This window comes from Camponotus floridanus, unplaced genomic scaffold (assembly GCF_003227725.1).
Source record: "Camponotus floridanus strain SB8 unplaced genomic scaffold, Cflo_v7.5 scaffold183, whole genome shotgun sequence".
Classification (NCBI taxonomy): Eukaryota; Metazoa; Arthropoda; class Insecta; order Hymenoptera; family Formicidae; genus Camponotus; species Camponotus floridanus.
In genome coordinates, this window is record NW_020229307.1 from 298,929 (window position 1) to 321,274 (window position 22,346).

Here is a 22,346-nt window from a genome sequence, read left to right on the forward strand (position 1 = left end):
GCTCTGCAAAAGCAGGCCTGTACACGCGGCCGCGTTGCGTTCAATCGTCCCCACTTTCCTTCTTCGAGCGCGCGATTGCGGCGGCGACGGCGGCGACGGCGACGGCGGCAGCGTCGGCGGCGGCGGCGGCGGCGGCGGCGGCGGCGGTGGCGATGATGGTGGTGGTGGTGGCGGTGGCGGTGGCAGTAGCGATGGCGGCGGCGACGACGGTCACGACGACGGCGACTATCTGTCTGTATGCCTATACGCCTGCCTTCCTGCATGCCTGTACATCTCCTCCTCCTGCGGCAGCTCCCCTTCTTCTCCTGCTCCTGCTCCTGCTCCTTATCCTTCTCCTCTTTTTTCCTCCTTTTCCTTCTTCTTCTCTTTCGTCTCCTTCGTCTCCTTCGTCTCCTTCTTCTTCGGCCTGTCCTCATCCTCATCCTACTTCTGTTCCCTCGTCCACCATACCCTTTGCATCCCTCCTCTCGCATCCGCGCGTTCCTCGTGTTCTTCCGTCTTGTCTACGGGTTACAGGATCCACCTACGCGCCTCCCTTCGACTACCTCCCTTTCTTCTTTCCTTCCTTCCTTTTGTTTTTTTCGCGTCCCTCGCGCGGAAGTTTATAGCAGAGAATTTTCCGGTTTCGCCGGCTGCGAGAGTTCAACAAGACTTGCCCGATCGAGCCGAGACCACGGAGCTTACGCATATGCGATCAAGTATTGTTGAATTCGCGACTTTTCCCCCCTTCGTTTCGTCATATTGGCGTAAATTTCTCCAAACGATTTACTTTCTAAACGTTTTACTTTCACGAGATAGCTCTGCAGTGTCCAAATCTCCGCGATCCCGCTCGATCGTTTACCTCGCGACATTTATCTCAAACAGACACGTATCGGTTTTGCACGATTACTATTGATATAAGTTATTATTAATATACGTTTATTTACGGATAAAATAGTAATAATATATCGCAAAAATGATTACATGCATTGCGATTTTATTTATTAATTTTATTTTAAAGAACACTCTTGTACATTCTATTTACATGACGACACTTGTTTATTTACAACACGTCCGTAAACGATATGCGACCAAGTTAAATTTCATCATTCCAGAAACACCATGGAAATATAAAATAGTCAAATTATACTGTACAATCAACGTATGGGTGTACATGACTAACAAATAAATTAGTAATCGGAATATCAAACAATCTATCGGGATTATGTGGGCAGGAACGCTAGTCTTAAAAATGCAATATTCGATTAAGAATCTTAAATGGAAGCTTCTTAATTTCGGCAACAATCTCGATAGCATCTCGTGGAACTGAATCGCAAAAAAGGTACTTGTGAGAAAGACAGATAGCTTCGGTCTTACATATCTCGCCACTGTCCAAAGACACGGAGGGGGTTGACGTTAAAGCAGCGACTTCCGGTTGTTTCGGAACGTGTTCGGCGCGAGCGGGAATGAACGAGATGACGGCCGTTGAAATGTCTGTCAGAGTCGCGGTAAATCATCTCGAGCGACGCGCGTGAGAGACAAGAAAATTCGGCACGCGAAGACAATGCGATATACACACCGTTCCAGCGACAAGGTGCAATGGTGATTGGTGGATGCACCGCTGGTCCACGTCTCTTTTATACCTCGCGGCTCGGCGCGGCGCGACCCCCGACAAAGCGGTACCGCCCCCTGGACACGTGACGATGCTGGATCTGCCACCAGGGATACTATGCGCTCCTTGCAGCGCACCCCGTCGCAACTACCCGCTAGACTACCCCACTACGGAAGCCCGCACCCTCCTCCCGTCCTTCCTCGCGCGGCGATGCACTAATTGATATCATTACGCCAAGTCCAAGTATGTGTGTAGACTTTGCGTCTATCGCTCGCGCGATATGAATGATGGGGTATCTTATCTCGATGGCGCGTAACAATCGTAAAACGATTGCCCCCTGGCTGTCTTACTCTTTCGACTTACTACTTTGTCAGGTTTCTCTGTTTGCGCGATTTTGAAAGCTCGATTGGCTGATTTTCACAGTCGTTAATCATTGGCAAACTTTCTTTATCAGAGGCTCAATGAGAATAATTTATGTATTTGTTGAAAGACTAGGTTGATCACATCGGAATATCTCTGGAAGCATATCGGAATATTTTTGGAATTATGTCGGCCATATTCTTGAACGATTGTTCAAGTCGAAGAGGTAAAATTACTTTGAATATTTCATACAGAAATCCGTATCGCATATATGATAAATTCCTGCGACTTTATATATATTTAAATATATAGCATTTTTTTCGATAACAAATAATTATTAAAATTGTAAAAATGTCTTTCACTTTGGTCAATGTACATAATAACTTGCTTTAACGTAAGATTTATTCGAAAGCAATCCGGCTTATCGTCTCTGTTCTTTGATGAAGTTTGAAGTAAACAAACACACGTGGGATAACAGAATAATTAGCGTAAAAGGAAGAGGGTGAGAAAGAAAGAGAAGGAGATTTGACTGACAACTAATATCTGTTGATAGAAATGTCATTGAGGATGGCTGGGAGAGATAACGAGATAGCGAAAAGCAGGAAAGGGATGCAAGATAGAAGGAACGCAGGGCGAGGCGCGATCATCGGAAGGATGAAGAAAGAGAGATGAAGACAGCGAGAGCTTCTTTCCTTTGTGCTTGCATGATCTCGTCTTTGATCAATCCTTCCACTACAAAAAGTCACCGATTGATCGATCTCGGGAAGTGTCGCGCAGAGAACTTACTCCGGGGATTGTTCGACTACTATGCAGTCTAGACTTTCTTCAATAAACGGCCCACCAGACTGAATCACCCTTCGTTTATCAACGGCTGTCTTTGCGCGGGTAAGAATGATGAAAATTCTATTTGCATGAAGCTGTGCTCCATCTCTATTCGCTTCTCAGTCGCTTTGGCGCATCGCGATAGTAATCTCTCGATACATTTAGTTATTCGGCGAAAGATAGAAAGAAAGAGAGAACCAGATTTTTTTATTATTAATATATATTATTAATTATAAATTTGTTTTTTTCTGGAATGTAAGGAATAATCAATACTGAAATTTTTTTTATTATTTTATCAATTAAATAAAACATCAATAATGAATTATTTCTATAATTAATATAAATAGAAAAATTTAATAATATATATTTTTTTATTTACTATTTTTCTATTATATTTTTTCTTATATTTTTTTTTTCATGCATAACATGTTAATAAAAAAACGGTAATATATACACACAATACATAAGAATATAATTCTCTCAAATAGCATCACCAAAAAAACATGAACACGTGTCTCTCTTCTCTTCTTATGACTTTTAATATTACAAAAAATAATGCCCAATATCTGTTTATTAGATTTCGATAACGCGTTCTAGTGATCGCGTTTCTTGCAATTTCCCGATGACACGAGACTCTTGGAGACGCGACCCTTCATTCATACTCTGCTGGAAGTCACGAGTCATCGGCGATGGACCGACTCGATATAGTCGGAGTCAGTCTGTAAGAAAAGACAAAAACTCGCTGGAACAGGAATGGAAGAAAATAAAACGCGAATGTCACCGATTTGATCGATTTAACATACAGTTGAGAGAAAAGAGAGCATGCAAAACAACGAATCGAGATGCTCTACAACTGGACCTCGAAAGTCGCGGTGAGTAATTACGCGTATCTCGCAAATTTTAACATTTCGAAACAAACGAAAAGTTAGCAGGACAAGCCGGAACATGTAGAAAATTCTTGTGTGCACGAGCTTGACATTTATCAGTCAATCTTATTTTTCGTACAAATTTCATTCATCAAGATTATTATAAGCTTAAGAGTTGACAATTATATTTAATTAATATGTTTATAATTATATTTAATTAACAGGATTTTCACGTCGCGGAAACGTTTTTCATTTTTATTTCTCTTCTACATCGAGAAATATCGCCGACTCTAAACATCGATAGCGTGCACGTGAAACGCGGCGCGAACAAATTGATCCGATCCTTCACCGAAAACGTCATTGGTTTCCATATGGAACGTGATCAATCGTCGTCCAGACGCATTCGGTTCGTCGCTGATAGATAAGCGACTATGGATGTTTCGTGCGTATACATATATACGCGTTAGTGCCCTCCACATGCTGAATTGGCGGCGCATAATCGGGCGAAACTGCCGTCAGGGCCCGTCAGTAACCCGAGGCGAACATTATACTACCGTACTGCCAATAGTTGCATAATTACGTGCTCCCTGGAGGGTTTGCGGCGGTTGCGTGGAATCGTGACGGTGCTATGGAAGGTCCTGTCACTTGAGAGCGTGGACAGGATGCATCTAAGGACTACGCCTGTTAAAGAGCAACGTCGCCCTCCTCGGAGAATTGAAATTTTCAACGTCAGAATCTTTATAGAAGTTTCGCAAATTTCTCTTGTAAATTTATTTTACAGAAAACTAGACATTTTATAAAACACTGGACTTTGCAAAGCTCTGGCGATTTATTAAGAAATTTTTTTTACAAAAAATCTCCAACGTAAAATGATATAATTGAAATATTAGCAGCGATAATGCTATGGAAGATCCTGTCACTTGAGAGCGTGGACAGCATGCATCTAAGAATTACGCTTGTTAAAGAGCAACGTCGCCCTGCTCGGAGAGTTGAACTTTTCAAACGTCAGAATCTTTATAGAAGTTTCGCAAATTTCTCTTGTAAATTTATTTGATAGAAAACTAGACATTTTATAAAACACCGGACTTTGCAAAGCTCTGGCGTTTTATTAAGAAATGTTTTTTACAAAAAAATCTCCAACGTAAAACGATACAATTGAAATATTAGCAGCGACGTTTCCGCGCATTCACGGAAAGTACGTCTCTTCTCACGGATGCTGCGTAGCCGGTGCTGGCAACCGGTCAGCGAACATAGTTGGAGAATTGAATTTTGCGATTCTTATTCTCTCGCGGCGGGATACGGAGATTTCTCGAAGAAACAATGTCTCGCAGCTTCTGTTCCCATTCTCGACGGTATATCCGCGTCAGGCTCCTCTCTCGCTGCGCGCGGCTCCGCATCGGTAATGTCTAAAGATTTACGCTGCACACGTGCGCGCCGATGTTTCTCTCGTGCGCACACATCTCCGCGCGCGTAACGAGACAACAGGGTACGCGCTTTTTGCAAGACTACGAAAACTACACGAGCGCGCGTTCCCCTTAACATCATTATGCCGTCCGCGACAAAGCGGACTGATATATTAGAAATATAGTATTGTTTATACGTTAGACGATGTCGCGTCCCCGGCTATCGTGACAGGACTCGGACATTCTAGCGGAGCGTTTCGCTCGCGAGAGCGGACACGTAGGCACGATAGACGTAGGCATACGTAAGATACGAATCGCAAAAGCGCATGCTTGTAGAAATAAATTGCTCGCTTTGCAGATGTGTAATGCAGATTGTAGGCGCACCGGGAAAGAAGAGAAAACAGCCACTCCGTTTTGATGGCACGTTGACAGATAACGAGAGACTCGCCTATTTAGATCGCGCTGTTGCTTCGAGAGATCTATCAACGGCTCGTCTCATTTCCGACCGAGTAAACAGTGCCTTTCTCGTGTCCTTGCTTACCCCGATCCACTTACATCAAGCATATCTTCATCTATTAATAATAAGTATACGCGATGAGTTTGACAGAAATGACATTTGTTGTAATCTGTCCGTCTTGGATTTTTCGATATCGGAGAATCGAATCGTAATCTCGAGCGAGTACGCGTTAGTCTTGAACTAACGTCGAATCCAATACGCAAAACTTGGAAGGTTTACATGCATAATGCATACCGCAACATTGCGGAGAAACAGGCAGGCAAAGTAATGGCAATAACAGCTTTCGACTCTTCCAACGATGTCCTTTTGTTCCTATTTTTATTCCTCCCCTTTGCTCTTCCTCCTGCGTCGCTATTTATTACAACACGAATCACTTGAGGAGGCTCTCTTGAACAGATACAGGTACAGATTCGATGGTAACCGTTTATTATGCGTCTTCGCACCAAGTCGCGTGCAAGCGCACGAAGAAAGAATCCGCGCGAGATCTCCGGGCTCGGCCGCAAGGATCAAAACGGAGAACCGTGGAAGAAAGAAGCCAGGCAACGCGATCACGAAGTTTTAGCAAAAGTCGTAACGGTCGTATGTTTTTTATCGTACATCTATAGAAAGAAATTTTGTATGCGTATCCATGTTTTCGAAAAGCTTATACATAAATCTAGGCCGACATAGATCGAGATCGCGTACGAGACAATCAAAACCGCAGAAACGTACCGCCGAAGCGAAACCGCAAACAACCTATCATAATTTTGCAGAAGCACGTCGGCGAAAGAGCGTATCAATAATTTGTCTTTGACTATGCATTTCAGAGAGAAGGAGAGAGACAGAGAGAGAGAGAGAGAGAGAGAGAGAGAGAAGAGAGAGCATGTGTAAATTTCTAGCAAATATAATTTATCTTCCTCATCCTTTTCTTTTCTCGCGGTGAGAAGACTACTTCGCTCGGAAGTAGGATCCGTGCAAAGGCAGCCATCCGCTGACTGTGGTCAGCGAGCGGGACGAGACTGAATATATCGTCGTTTTGCCACGTCTGCCGGCAGTCTAGACTTGTCGAGTCCTCGAGTCCGACCGTCCGACGTCACCGAATGAACAGACTTTTAGGGCGGTGCGGAACATCCGCGAAACGTCGTGTTTTGTAGCGAGGCACGAGCAGGTAGACGGATTCTACCGGAGCGAATCCGTTTCCGATTCTAGGCAGCGGTCAGTTGCGCAAACACTCCTCGCGAGAAACTCGCGTTATCCGTTCGCAAAGTTGCCATTTTCGCCGGAGGTACTCCTGGCGAAGGTGTTTGCGTATCGCGTTATAATCTGTCTTATCTCTGGGCGGCATTATTTCAGGTTGAGAGATCCCCACTTGGCACGACTGCTTCTCACGCGCAGGCCACGCACTTTCTTCCTTGGAGCAACTTTATCGATAATTCGCTCCTGACGCGAGGAGCGGATAAAAGAGTGAGAAGCACGAGAAGAGAGGAGAAAACGTTGAGGTATCTCGCAGCGAGACGGTGCACATGCAGTGCCTTCCAGCTGCATCCGCGACACACCTGCCTCTCCTTCGTTCTACGGTACGTCTTGGACAGACTTTCCAAGAAATGCAACCACGCGCCGTTTCTCGCGCCGTTTTTCATCAATTGTTCTTGCTGGCTCATTCATGCGTCCTCTAGTCTCCCTTTCCTCTTTGATTTTTACTCTTCTCGTTTTACTCTTCATCTCTTTTTTTCGATAAATCAATTCAATCAATTTAGTAGCCGATCTTTTAAATCGGATTAAAAATCTTACATTTTGCATACTTGTATAAAAGAATTTCTTCGATTGTTTCCATTCTCTCTTTTCATGCATTATTTATCATTATAATATCTCGGTTGTTTATTTTCCGCAAATCGTAGACTACTGTTGAACGTTGTTTCACTTTAGCGTAGCCTTTTGGTCAGATATTACTCGTCGTTGACAATGGCACTGGCATAAGCTACGAGTTCCTGGCCGAAGAGGGCGAGAGACGAGCGGGCCCTCTCGGCTCGGAGATCCTGAATGGTAATGATTATAGCAAATTGCTCTTGCTTGGCTTGGGGGTGCCTAATAGCCACTCAGTGGGGCTGTTGAAACCGCGCGCCCCTTCGTTCAACCTTTGATCCCCCCGCCGGAGTCAACCCTTCAAAACTTGATTGTTTCTACCCTGCTCCACAATACGGATGGACCCCTGAAGCTCGTTCTCCGTGGATGTTCTCGATATGTCTTATCGACGTGCACATTTTTCTTGTAATAATGCAAAGTCTTATATAGATTTTTTTTTTATAAAGTCTTGTATAAATTTTTTTATAATATTCAATTTTCTGTTTTAGATAGCAATTGATGTACAATTTGTAAAAATATTTTCCATATTCCTCCAATTTATAAAGTTGATTAGCCGGTCTTCAAACTCGTCGAGAAGTTCTAGATATTTAAAGTCTTCGCTATCTCGAGAAAAATATCAAGGAGCAAGAAAGAGAGAGGCAGGTTCGATACGGAGAGAGGCACGAATGTACTTTAACGGACATTGAAATATTAAATGTCGAGATGCCGTCGGCGGAGAGAGCCGTCAAGGAATCGGTAACGTTACACTTACTCGCTCGCTCACGCACGTGTCTACTCACGTGCATGAATGCATGCGTGCATGCGTGCGTGCATGCATGCATGCGTACAGGTCATTCCAGGACGATGCGCAAGTTGGCAGAAAGTATTTTCAAGGTACAGGGCAGTCTGACTGCGAATGACTGACACGTACCGAGAACGGGTCGGCCTCTTCGCGTCGATGCCGAAGATGGAAAGAGCGGAAGGAGGAAAGGATGAGAGAAGGCAGGGCAAATGAAGTTGGCGAGTGTACGAATAGAGGAGAGCGAACGGCGGTGCAAAACTAGGAGGACAACGTGCCAATGCGACGACTCAAGGATAAAAGGATGCGGGAATAAGAGACAAGACTCTGCGACGCGTTGTCTTCCGTTGAGGAACAAGACGCGCGAGAAAAGAGAGAAGGAGACGGAGAAAGGGAGAAGGCACAGGGGAGAACTCGCCTGCAGGGACGACGGTCGTTGCTGCCCACGCCATGGACCATCTATCCACGTCCACTGTGACCACCTGCGCAATCTGACAGCCTAGCTCTAACGATGCGCGTATGCTCTTCCACGATATTCTGCGAGAGACAGACGTGTCCATTCGAGATGTGTTCGTTCACCGATACAGGCGCGACGTTAGTCTATAATGAAGGAAAAAATCAATATATATCGAACGTGTAATCTTGCCATCTTGCTGCTCTTTGTATCGGCAAAAAAGAAACGAGATTAACACATTCTTTCCAGATATTATGCAATCTTTCAAAAATGTTGAGCACTCGTGAATTTTTTCTCTTTTCTCTGTTATTTTTTTTTTAATATAATAGTATAATAAATGTGCTGTCCATTAGCATTTCTCTTGTATATTTCTCATGACAGCGTATTTTTTAGATACGTTTTCTTGCGTTAGTATCAAGAGCGCCTCCAGTCATTTCGAGATCTCGTTCTGCGCAGCTTTACGTAAATATCAAAGTCCGATGGTTATTGCGCCGAGATCAGATCAATCTCTCCTTCTCTTTCTTCCTCTATTATAACCAGTATACTTATTATAATGTAAACTTATATTGACATTATATTATATGATGGACACTTTGCAGACTGTTAGCTATTCGGAATCCCTTGAATGACACATCGAATTTTTTGCTTTATAGAAAGGGATATTTATCGAGAAATGATTTAATTTGTTGCACCATTAAGAGGAGCACTGCTCTGTTAATTTAGGCTTTGCGAATAGTGTAAAGTATAAATTGGCGATTATTCGTAAGATTCACGATTGACCATGCGAGTGAGGTAAAGCAAAATCTCCTTTACGATCGTCCATGGTGCAAGAAGCTTGTATGCGTTGAGGATGCGTTCTCCAAGCTCCTCGCATAGCGCCGTTAAAAAACTGAAAAGCACTCGCTAAGGCCCGCGAGACAATGGACCTCTTCTCTCTCTTTCTCCTTCTCTCGATCAGCGGTCGAAGGTTTTCAGCACCCTAGTGGTCAATTTCCCACTCAGACGGAATCATTAGTCTACGGCTATGGCTCAGGGTGCTCTTGCACTCCCTGACGAGACAAGTACACTCGATGGGCGAAACCAAGTACTAAAACCAAACTCGCGATCAACAAACGGGGAATGCGCGCACCACGTTATATGTCAGACATAATCTTCAGTCGTTGCACGAGGATTAATTATTAATATAGCGCGGTAGTGTTGATTAAATATTCGAAAAAGTTAGAGATTGATAAAGGAAATTTCTGTCGATAGAAATTAAAATAAATTCTTTTGCTCTAGTTTTTTCAAAACACTCAAATTATACATCATAGTACGTGTTTTTTAGAAATGCTCGCAATTATTTATTATAAGATAAAATTGACCGATATAAATTATTTGAAATCAAACATATTTGATACAGATTCCTTTAAAAAGTTATTCATCTTTGATGATCGTCGATTGTACAACCGATCTATATTTACGCCTGATTCTTTCTTTTAGGGATGTATAATGCTGATGAACGAGCGTGCGATGAATGCAGGTTGGCAGGATGTCCCTGGTCGCGTGAGGATCGCGTGGCGACAGCTAAACAATATATGTATTCTAAAAACGAGGCAGAGCGATAAAGAGAGGAAAAAAACAGCAAGTATAAGGAACGATGATGACGAGGCGAGAAAAAAAAATGATTGTACCAAGAGCCAACCACGTCCGCCTGGTAATTACGATTACTATCTATGAGTAGCCAGTGACTGTCCAAGTAGCGTGAGAAGAACAACCGTTGAAGTTCTCCATGCGAACTGGTTTCACGCCTCCTGGTTCCGTTTGCAAGTGCACGTAGCCGATCACGTAGACGTTGCAGATACTCGGGAGAGGAAGTAGGCGTACACTATACTCGCATATACTCATTCTCTCTTTCTCTCTCATTTTCCTCCTCTTTTTTATATTTTTGCTCCGCGCAAAACTAATATATCTTTACCTCTCGTCTTCTCCAGCTCCAACCTGCCAGAGTTATCTTCCCCTCGCTAATCCACGCATACGTCTCTTCGGATAGGTGACTATTTATTTATCTATTTATCCATCTGTTTATCTAACCGTCTACGTTCATTGAATGTTGATCTATCTGTATTGTTAGGACATTCGATATCGATAAGAAATTAATTAATTAATTAACATGCCATACAGGAAAACAACTGGATATCGATATTAACTTTATTGGACGACCAATTTTTGAAGAAACAAGCACGGGGGAGGCGAATTACCCGCGCCATGTTTAGTACAAAGTTAATCCAATCTATCCAACTCTCCGGGACGTGGACGATGCTCCGTGATATCGCAGGATATCCGATCGGTACGAGCAAGAGAGAGAGAGAGAGTCGCCGTGCTATGCCACGTAACTCGCTTTCGCAGCTTGTTACATCCCGAGGATGACGACGAGCCACGTCGGTCACGTGTATAAGTACGCGTACGGAGCCGCGTATGATCGTGCGTGCGCGGGATTACGCACGCATACAGCGCAGGCAGCGATGTGCCGCATTCACGTAGCCCCGTCTAGACGGCCGTCAGACGTATTATTGAGTTCGCGTAACTCTGCGCTACATAGCTATCGCATTACCTATATGTTATGTGCGCGCCTGCTCGCGCGCTTGTGTAGGTACGTTACGTGCGTGCGTGTGCGTGTGTCGGCGCGCCGCACACGCATGCACACACACATGTGCGCGCGCGCCGAATCGCGCCGAGGTTGGCTCCACAGCTGACGTAACCGCCGCTAATTACGCGGTCGACTCCGTAGATCGGTTCGTTGCGTCGCTTTCGGTCGCTCGTTGCACACGTAGGTACGTAAGGTGCACGCGTCTATGTCGATCCACGTGCACGCTCTGGCGAATCGCCAAGATTCCTTGACATTTTTCTACAACGAATTAAGGCCGCGAATTGTTGGGACGCGCGGGGTTTCCGACAAGAATGCGGAATTTTGTGTTTTCGAATCTTTCCTGGTTTTTTTTTCTCTTGTCGCAATATTGCTGCAATGTAACAACAATAATCCGCGCTGGATGGGTCGTATAGTTTGTTATTGATATAAATTGATTTCGTCTAGCTGCACAATTAAAATGGATGATACTTTGCGCGGAGCAACCTGTAATTATATCCGCGCTTCTTCAATTTGCAAACTTATATATAATTCAGATCGATGCTCAGCCGCTGGCTAATGCAACAGTAATGACCTGGCGGAAATTATCGCTGCGCTGACTCTACCGCGTGTATGATCTTGGCGAAAAATACGTAATATACGCGTGAACGCTCTAGGAAATTCCCTTTCGAACTACCGTTCATAAATCGAATTGCTTCGCGCATCTCGAAGGATACAAATGTGAACGATAAAGCTGGCTTATTCCGATGGCAGAAGCAATCAACGAAGCATCTCTATATCCCTTTTACGAGATAAATCATAAATGACGAAATCTATCACTTTCGGAGAAAAAAAAACAATTATCAACATTAAAGAGCCATGTAATCAATGTGTCAAAAGTAAGGGTATTTTAAAAGTAATATGGGAGAAAAAAATGTTAAGTAATTAAATAAAAAATATAATTAGAAAATATATAATTAAATAATTAAAATATAATTATACTTAGATGAATGAATCTTTCTTTGTATCTAGATTGTACGCATGTATCGCATTTAATGCAAATAATAATTTAATGCAATCTAAGTATCATTTAGAGATGACAAGTTTATTATAGCGATCTAACATGCATTTAATTTATATCAGGCAAGTGATTCATAAAGTGAAATTGATCGCGGAGTCTACGGGGTAATTTTTACAATTACAATTTTTTCAAATCTGCTATTTTCTTAGCCGTTACTCGTCTCGAATCCAATGTTCTCTTCTTCTCGTGCCACTCTGGCCACCTACGCGATATTCTTGTCTCCGACGAGTCACAAGCGCCCGGAGGACGCTTCGTGCCTCGCCTTCCTGGAACTCGTCTCATTCAGCAGCGCGAAACTATTTATAGGACTTGTTCCGATGATGTACTGAATGAACGGGTTATCTATGCGCGTTACGAACATTTCTACGGGCAATGATCGCGTTTTTATGACCTCAGCAGGGCCATTTTATCCGCTGGTTAAAGCGCGATATCTAAAGTTTATGCAAAAAAAATTGCAAAATGTCATTTTGTGACTAAAAAAATTAAAGTAAATTAATTAGCGTTTAATTAATACATGATTATCGATATTATTTAGGTTTTAGAAATGTAAATAAAAATATATAATATTAGAGAGGGGAAAAATATATAATATTAGAGAGGGGAAAAAACAATTTGTATATTAATTATATATGACTCAATTATATATGAGTCACGTGACTCGCGTCAACGTCTATAGTATCGATGTCTTATGATATGTATACGTGTTTTGTCTCTCGGCAAACGACCAAGACATAACTAACTGATATTTGATTTGGATCGCTGCGGGATATTAATACGATATCGATCGAGTTCTCGCATGTCTGATGTCACAGCTGTGAATTATTCGCGAGCGAAAAAAGATGGTCTAGCGTTACGTTGGTATATTATATCGACAATTTATATATCGCATCGATATATACGGCTCTCGTTGTCGCTTGATGAGAAACACTGCTTTTCGGCCTGAATAAGATTCGGGCCAACGTGATTGTTTAAGAGAGGTCAATATAATGACGCGAGCATAGACCAGTCTACAAAACAGGAAGATCCACTTGTCATAGATTAGGCGGCCCTTTCGCAGGCACATGTAGGTCCTATGGGAGTAGTCCACGTCCCGTGCGAAGGAACCGGCCGAGTCGTACAATCTATTTACTAATATCGCATAGTGACGTGTCCTCGGCGAGTAATAATAACGGACACGTGCACGCGTCCTTCTCGCGAGGTGGTTGAACTCCGGAATAGATAGGACTCGCACACGCTTTCAGCGCTAAATACAGGATACGGGCGTGTACATGTATATGTATATCTTGCTGCGTACTAGAATCGAGAAGTCGCCGAGCATAACTGGCGAGAGATTGACGAACACATGTTTTTCTATCGTTAATTAACGCGGGCCGCCCACGCACACGTTCCCCGGTAATAGGGACATACATAAATGCGCGCGGTACACTGCAAAGCGTATCCTGCACTGTCTACCGGCTGCTACTTCATGCGTGCGTCCGCATTCCTAGCCCCTTCAATTACAAACCGCGTAAAGGTACGCGTGTGTACGCGCTTGTCTATTAGAACGCACGGTGGACAAACGCTAACAACGACCACGCATTATTACCCAGCCAGAACTGGACCCTTTGTTGTTTCTGCCGGTGCTACAGTCGACATCCGGCTAGCTTTGCCTAGCGAACAACGTCGCTATCATTTTCACCGTGTGCACGGCCATACGCCGACTCTTTTCGAACCTTTTATCAATATTGATCTCGAATGGGAAACGCTTGTACCCTCCCGATGTGTACTCGGACCGCGACAATTCCGTTGCACGGAATTTAATTTTATTAATTATTACCGAAGTATCCTGCCGGTTACTCGAACGATGATAGTCGTCGAATATATTTGACGATTTTTTTATCTAAATATATATTTTATATTTTCAATTAATTTTATATATTTTATATGTTTTAATATATTTTAATATAATTAATCATTTTGATTTAATATAAATTTAACTTAATATATTTAATTAATTAATTAATAATATATTAAGTTAAATTTATATTAAATTAAATATAATTAAATAAATAATTCTTTAATAAATTTGTATGTATTCTTGCATATAGAAAATTGTTGATGGTTGTCTATGGGTTCCGCGAAATGTAAATCAAAGTTGAAATAATTAGCTTAGCAATTGTCAATGTAACGTTGCTGCAATATAGAGGAATAATAATTTGAATATTTTTACGAGGGAACCTGTTCTCGATTAACATATAATTAAGAGAGTTGGCGAATACGTATTAAAAAGTCCAACGAACGTAGAGATTTTGCAACGCGCAGTTGAAAGCATAATATTACTACTTGCGGCCAACATATGATAGCCGCATTATTACACTTGCGGATCGTAGAAACACGCCTTATTATTGGTCATTATCTATATGAAATTATGCATCCGATCGCTAGTTTCCTTTTTCGTTCGCATGCGTGTGTAAAATCGAGTCGTTTCGTCATTAGAATATTTTATCGTGCCTCACCCATCAAATTTAATGTGCGATATAATTACGGTTTTACTTATGAAAATATACGCGTATTACAAGTTGCGTTTAGCGGAAATTTTTATCCAAGTATAATACGATAATAATTACGACTATTTAATTATAACGTACGTGTGAATATTTAATACATGCGTACATTGATTTATCAAATATCGATGATAGCATATAGGAATTATATAGAATTGCAACCTCGATTACGGGCTGCGTTTTGCGGCTTTGAAACGCAGGTGGCAAAGCGAAAGTGTGTTCACCAGATATGCTTAATGAACAATGATCGCGCGGGAATTTGATCCGCCGTCTCGTAATGTAGGCTAGACATCATCTCGAATTACGCGACGAGCCAGCGGCCGCAACTGTCACTTTGCGTTTATCTCGTCACACGCATCGGAATGTAATATCCTGATTAACCCTTGCGTCAAAATACTACCGTTTTCCCATCGACGCGGCCATGTAATAGGTCCAACGTTGTTATCCGTCTCTTTCGTGGTAGATAAAAATTATCAACAAGCGTGTTCCATGTCTTAACATTTTTATATCGATCGAAATAAATTTAATATTTTATTAAATATCATGTACCTAATGTAACATTATCAAGCTTGAGTTACAAGCATGTCGTTGCAATAATTTTTATTTTTAACGTGTGTGTCTTTCTGTTTTAGTTTTTCATCGCAATTCATGATACAACTAAGAGACAAGCGAAATAAGGCACATGTAGTTTATGGGAAATGGATGCGGTCGACAATTGCCGAATAAATGTGGATCGTTTCGGAAAAATAGGGAAAAACGAGCGCGGCCAGACCAAGTTGGTTCTCTATCTTTTCCTCCTTCAGCCAGTGGAGGGATGCATCAAGGCCAGATGAGGCCTGTCCACTAGTAAAAGAGGGCCGAAAAATGGCTGACAGGTAACAAACGAGAGCCATTTGTTAGCACCGATTTGCCCTGGCGTTTACCGCCGCGTCTAGACGTCCAGGTCCGCCCGGATTCCCTCTTCTACTACTCGTACGGTACATTTCCGTAAACTCCTCGCTGCTGATATTTACCAAGAATCGCGTTTTGCGAGAGATACTCGAGTTAATGCGTCTTATTAATTTCATCGGAGGAAAGAAACGCGCGCGTTCGTTTCTCGTCTAGTGCAAACGAGTCGAGACATTCGACGCGAATCTCGGAGAAAAATCGCTTGAAAATTAAAAATTTTTTCACCTAAAAACCAGTTTCCTGGGCGGAATATTATCTCTCGATTTAAAGCAACTGAAATCGGTTAGATTTGTGTTCGAGACATAAAACACACATAGTATCTGTATCGCACGATCTGTGCTCGCCGTCTTGCCGTGAGTTCGTTCCCGCGCCCGGAAATGCATAATTGAAAGGCGAGGAGAGCCTCATAAATAACCGCGCTAATTATTTCTAGCCTCGCCAATTTCCTGCCTTCTTGTTTGTACGCCTTCTCTCCTTCTGCTCTTTCGTTTTTTTTCTTTCTTCACCGCGATTACCTTTTCTTTCTCATCCACTTTTGTGTATGTCGTTATAGGAATTTCGCAATCCTTTTACTTCAATATTTTCATCACGTGCTTTGCTATCGATGATTAATGCAAATGTAATTACAGCATTATCGAAGCAATTGAAAATATTGCTATAAATTTTTAACTAAGATTTTATTAAAATAAAATTTATTTGAAAAAAAGAAAGTAAAAACTTTATTAAAATATTATATTCATATATAATATTATATTAATAAAATATTATATTCATTAATTTTTGGAAAGTACTAATTAATATAAATTATGCAAAGACAAAAATTTATATAATACGTAAAAAATCATTTGCATTAAAACAACAATCAAAAAATTTATTTCACGAGACGCCTTTCACCGAGTTGCGTCGAGCTTCTTGCTCGTACGAAGCAAATTAAATTGAAATTCCGCGAAATCTTCGATTTCTATATCAGATTTACACTCAACAAAAATCGCGCTCGTTTCTTCGTAAACTCGTGACTCAATTTGAAAAATTCACTTCAAAATTTCTGATTACCGTCTCGTCTTTTTGTCCTATCGTGTCTGCGGTCTGCCATTTTTATAAGCTCCATAAAATCTGCGTACGACCAAAATGGAGAAAATAGTTTAGTGCCGGGCCTGAATGGACCCCGCGAATGGACACTGTTAACTCCAGGTATCCAATGGTATAAAACTGACTTTTTATCGCGAGAGAAAGAACGACTGGAATTTAGACAGCGATGTTTTCGGAGGTTCTTAAGCGCAGCAAAACCTAACATTTTATTCTCTTTCAAATATTTTGTCTTTAAATAGTGCGAATGTTATTTTATTACAAATTGTATCGAAATTGATTTAAAGAAAGAAAATCACTTTCTTTAGCGAATCTGTTTGTTAATTGTAATAGCGATAATCGTGAAATTATTAACATTTGAACAGAAGAAATTATATATTTAACTTTGTAAAAAAAGAACAATAAAATAGATACATTAGAAATATGTTTAAGAATATAAATTCCATAGAGAATGAATGGAATATAAATTTTCAATGATAATTTTCAAGTTTTAATTATGCACAATCAATGATATTTTTTATTAATTCATAAACACATAGTTGAAAAATGATTGATAATGAACTAAAACCTTTCTCAGGATTAGATAGTTCTCACAGATTTGTCAAATATTATATCATAATATTTGATTGATATATCTTCATGAAATATAATAAAATATAATACATATAACTCTGCATTTTGTTATAAAGCTATAATCATGTGAATGATTTTCGTAAAGATTTTATAGATTTCTGCTATAATTCGAGATATAAATAATGATAAATTAATAATTTATGTACAAAACTATTTAAATTTTTTACATTATTAAGTGTAATATACATATAAATTCAATTGTATATGTATATTCAAAAATATACATATAAATCTCAATTTTTTGAATTAATAATACCTATTAAATCAATCCCTTATTTCTTTATAACGTTCCTGAGTCTTTCGCCACATTGTCTGTTTCTTCTCCATGTTAGAATCTAGTTCGATATTGGGAAAGTCTGCTTCACTCGATCCAATACCCGCTTTGTTGTAATTGCCTCTGATAGATACCTATAAAAAATATCGCAATTTCTTATTATAATTATAATCTAAATCGCTTAATTTAATTTTAAATCGCTCTCATTAATTTTTCAGGCGGATTAAATATAGTTGCCAACGAGGAAATCATAGTTTCAGTTTTGCGCCAAGTTCTCTCTCCGCCAAAATCCAGTGAACCCGTCGCTCTATTTAGGCCAAGTGGCATCCCCGTCTACGCTCCAAACAAGACCGTATCTACTACCGTCGTTACTTGACTTACTTAGCACGAAGAAAAGAAGAGACAAAAAGACTCAAGTACGGTGGAAAACAATGAAAGGAAAAGGGTCGCTCTTTTTCTCAAAGTACTTTATCACAGTCTCATTAGCCGACAAATTTCCGCCCACGCATATACTTTGCTAATTACTTTATTCATTTTATATATCGCAAATTTCTCGATAAGAAATATGATTTAATCTCGCGCGCGATGGAATAGAAATTACTTGTTATTCTGCCCTTATAAACGAGAGGATCGCCTAAAGGAAACACTAAGAATTCATGCCGATGACAATCGTGCAACGACCGTAGAACACGTAAAACGACCGCGGTCGTTACTCGATTGACGAGCTTGCGAGAGTCGAGGAGCGAAAAGGCCCAACTCGGGAGTTTCGCTTTCTCGCTCGATGATGCTAGCGATGATGCATCTGTCTGGACTGTCTAGACCACTTGCATATATATTATAACTCGCTCGCCGATTCGTTTTCTCTTCTTGTTCATAGCCATTATCGCCAAAAAGAAAGAATCTTTTACGAGAATTGTGTTCATTATCGCTTTATTTCATATCGGTTAACTTTAATTGTTTTCATTCTTGACAGAACTTGATTAATCGACAAATATTTAGAAATATTTATCGGTTCAATTCAATCATTAAAAGGGCAACAGGATATCAAAGTCCAAAATTGAGTGCAATTCGCGTTCTGGGTCGATCAAGCAAAAAGTCAATTAGATTATTTATTATCGCGCCCGAATTAATGCTATTTCGAGATTGTCAATCGAGATAATTATTAGCCTTACGGTTAACGTAGATGGATCGATGATATTAAAGAGAGAGACAGACAAGGGTCTGCATGGCGGAGCAAACTATGCTGAAAAGACGACCGGTATAAGATATTCATTAAACAGCGTCTCCCGTCGGATGTCACCGTCGGATTACTAAATTATTTTGTCTAGTCTCAGCACCACACGACCTAGATTTCGTAAGTTTATTATAAGGAGGAGACTAAAATAGCTTTCAGCCTAGTAATAATGTCAGTCATCTCTCGCATATATTCACAGTTTCATTATTTATACGAGCCGAGATTGAAATAAAAATCGACTTTAATGGAAAATTTGCTTGAAATTCTGTTTACAGTCTTGCAAAAAAGCAAAAAAAGGAGGAAAAGACCGCGAATTGCCGAATCGAATAACGCGTGTTGATACACGACAAAGTAAATTGACAGTCTCGTCTGACGCGAGGGCGAAAGCTGGGAGGGTAGAAAATAGGCAAATAGGCCACACCGGTTGACGTGTCGAACGACACAGCCGAGAGGAGGCAATGCACCGTGATTACCGATTAGATGGCGCAGACATGTCGCGACGTCTGCCTTCCTCCCCTCCCGCCTCTCTCTTCTCCCGCTTAATTCATCGTTCAACCCCAGACACGTTTAATGCATATGCGTACCCCGATTCGTCGAGATGCATCGATTGTGCGTGCGTGTGCGTACGTGCGTGCGGCGCGCAAAACTCTATCGCGGGCAAGGGGCAACGCGTCAATTGGCGGCCGCGAAAAAATACAAGTGGCAGAGCATCGAGTCTCTCGCAGAAAGGATTGAAAATCTCGTGCGACCGACAACCGATGAACCGATGCAGTCGATGGCGGCGAATGCTCGATACCGATACACGCTCGATAAGAGAGAGGAAGGAAATTCCTGGGTCGAGAACCCAGACACCGTGTGGTCGATCGTACGAACAAAACGGTGCCGACGTACAATAACATATTAGGAATTCGCGGGTTCTCTGACGCGACGGTGGTAGGGTACCAGACGGTCTGTGCCAGTTCGAAAGTTTGTCCCGGTTTACCCGTCTGGCATACCGGGAAGCGACGTGGACGCACGTGCGCCGCACCTTGACAGCTTGAATATGGGCTCCGGCGCGGAGACAGCATATTGGGTTCGAAACTTTGCTCGTTTACAACGCTGCCAGTGTGTCTGCCACCGCCGCCGTCGCCACCTCCTCCTTCCTTTTCCTCCTCTGTCTCCACCTCCGAATACATCGTCGACTGCACCGCGCCGCGACTCTCAAATAAACGTCAAGCTTCTCTTTCTCCCTCGGTCCCCTTTCTCTCTCTCGTATCCATTGTAATCGAAATGTTTCCGCGCGAAACGTACGCCCGGAGAAATGTACAATTCCATCGAGAAAAATTTATTTTAAATCGGTAGAAGATATCTTACGAGTCGATGCCGGTCAGGATTAGATTAGAGTCCTCGTCAACTTAATTTAAAAAAAATTAAGTCGATGAAAATATTGGCGCAAATGTTTAACCAGGCACACTTTGCATCATTTCCGAAACCTTTCATTTACTAAACTGCATGTTAACATACAACTAATTAGAAAATGCATTTATGTGATTGTTTCTTATGATAGACTCTAGATTTTCTAAATTTTAAATTGCTCAAGATACGCATCGAACACACGATTCATTAGCTCAATCCCGCAGATCTTTCATCGAGATCAGATTCGATAAGAATTGTATTTTACATATTACGTGTCTTTACTCTTATTGCAGAGTGAAAACGGACGCGTGAGCGTATAATCTCGGAAGCAGCAACCGGAGAATCGGAAGTGAGAATCGGACAAAGTACGGTATAGGACGGGGCAGAGAGACCGTACGCTTAGCCCGATGAGATGTGGACGTAGAGATGCAGACGAGGTACACGAACAGAGGTTTATGCATACCGATCGTACGCATACATGGACGTCACACGTTCTAACCGCGCGCGAGCGCACCTCCCGCGATAATCCTGTGATGGATGTCTCTAGGTAGTCGGTAAGCCCTACCAGCCAGACTGTGTTCGGTATATCGGTGTGTTTACCCAGACGGAAGCCGTCTGGCGGCGATAGGGCAACCGACGTCTCCCGCGTGGTATGTATGGTCCATATACGTCGGATATACTCTCTATACTTAAGCATTAAAGTAACGCGTGAAATGACAAATCAACGCTTAATCAAACGAATCGTCGCGCGATGATAAAAGATGACTCGCCGCTCGGATACGCTATAATTACTTTGCATTCGAATCGGAAACCCAGATCCGATCCGATCCGATGGACGCGATTCGCGTTGATCGAGACGTATGCGTCTCGTCGAGCGCCGCCCCCGCTTGCTGTAATTAATAAATCTCTCATTGTACATATTTGTATGTCGATACCGGGACGATTATTCGGCCAACGTGTGCTGTGCGGGCATATACACACACCTCGTCTAGACCAATCGACCGCTCCTGACTGGATTGTATATTCCTAGCTAACTAACGTTATACGGACGCAAACCAATATACAAACAAACGTGCGCTTGTGTGCGGCAATGCCGACTGTTAAGCCGATACGTGCACCCGCCGCGTATACGGACCTCCTATGTATGCACAGAATTATGCACTCGCATCCGCTTCCTCCTGGCTGAGCTCTGGTTAATTTCGTTTACGTCTACACGCGTGTCTCTCCCTCGAGGGAATCCGATAGATCTCGCATTGCCTACGGAAAATGCAGAATCTCTTCGCTACGGTTCCGCACATATTCTTCGAGTCTCTCCAAAATTTTTGCAAAGTTAAAACGGTTCAAAAATTATCTATCGGTGTAAACATCTTTGTTTTTCCTAAAAATTTAGATGCTACGACGTTAGTGACAGAGACAATTCTGCATTTCTGAACAGGAATAATATTTGAAAGGGAATGTTTAGATTACATTTGAAATTTGCTTTGATTATGTGTACGAATTTGTCACGCATTATTTTTATGAGTATCATGTTCATTAAATGTATAATAGTTGCTTAATTTATCATAGATGCATCTTTGCATTTCAAGATCACGTATAATTTTGCTCGAATGTCATTAATCAAAATGCTTTCAATTTTAGATGGAGTTCTCTCTTATCTATCCGATGTCATCAGCGCTAAAAATAAGATAAAATAAGATAAAAGGAAACAAAAAAAGATGAAAGAGAGAAAAGGAAATTTCTCTAAATAGAAAAGAAAACAAACGGATAACACGAGAGTAGAGAGAATTTTTTTCTTCAAGAAGACTCGCATAGAAAGAAGAAATAATTGTGAAAAACTAAAGGAGGTCAATAGAGAATAAGGTAAAAGCCGCTACTTTATCTATTTAGTATCTACATTTAGTCAACGAACAAATAATC

The 22,346-nt window shown here is 41.6% G+C and overlaps 2 protein-coding genes and 1 long non-coding RNA gene across 10 annotated transcripts in view; 1 reads left to right on the forward strand and 2 right to left on the reverse strand.

The window, feature by feature from the left end:
- LOC105248694 (follistatin-A) overlaps nucleotides 1-1,587 on the reverse strand; it is a 25,434-nt gene extending 23,847 nt beyond the window's left edge. The window contains exon 1 of the mRNA XM_011253626.2: nucleotides 1,559-1,587. The gene's annotated coding sequence lies outside the window, so the exon portion shown is untranslated. The remainder of the gene's footprint in view (nucleotides 1-1,558) is intronic.
- LOC105248692 overlaps nucleotides 157-22,346 on the forward strand; it is a 27,154-nt gene continuing 4,964 nt past the window's right edge. The window contains exons 1-11 of one of the 6 annotated variants that reach the window (XR_002192433.2): nucleotides 157-2,177; nucleotides 2,505-2,836; nucleotides 3,351-3,645; nucleotides 6,892-7,115; nucleotides 10,113-10,486; nucleotides 10,604-10,662; nucleotides 10,794-10,959; nucleotides 15,492-15,734; nucleotides 18,019-18,263; nucleotides 20,723-21,079; nucleotides 22,068-22,289. This is a non-coding gene — a long non-coding RNA (uncharacterized LOC105248692). The remainder of the gene's footprint in view (nucleotides 2,178-2,504; nucleotides 2,837-3,350; nucleotides 3,646-6,891; nucleotides 7,116-10,112; nucleotides 10,487-10,603; nucleotides 10,663-10,793; nucleotides 10,960-15,491; nucleotides 15,735-18,018; nucleotides 18,264-20,722; nucleotides 21,080-22,067; nucleotides 22,290-22,346) is intronic. The other 5 variants (XR_888996.2, XR_888995.2, XR_888999.2 and 2 more) reach the window with 5 other exon arrangements.
- LOC105248691 (angiogenic factor with G patch and FHA domains 1) overlaps nucleotides 17,747-22,346 on the reverse strand; it is a 12,427-nt gene continuing 7,827 nt past the window's right edge. For all 3 annotated transcript variants that reach the window (XM_025407668.1, XM_011253622.2, XM_011253623.2), the window contains one exon: nucleotides 17,747-17,934. In XM_025407668.1, the coding sequence (XP_025263453.1) occupies nucleotides 17,791-17,934 (144 nt within the window). In that variant the 3' untranslated portion in view covers nucleotides 17,747-17,790. The remainder of the gene's footprint in view (nucleotides 17,935-22,346) is intronic.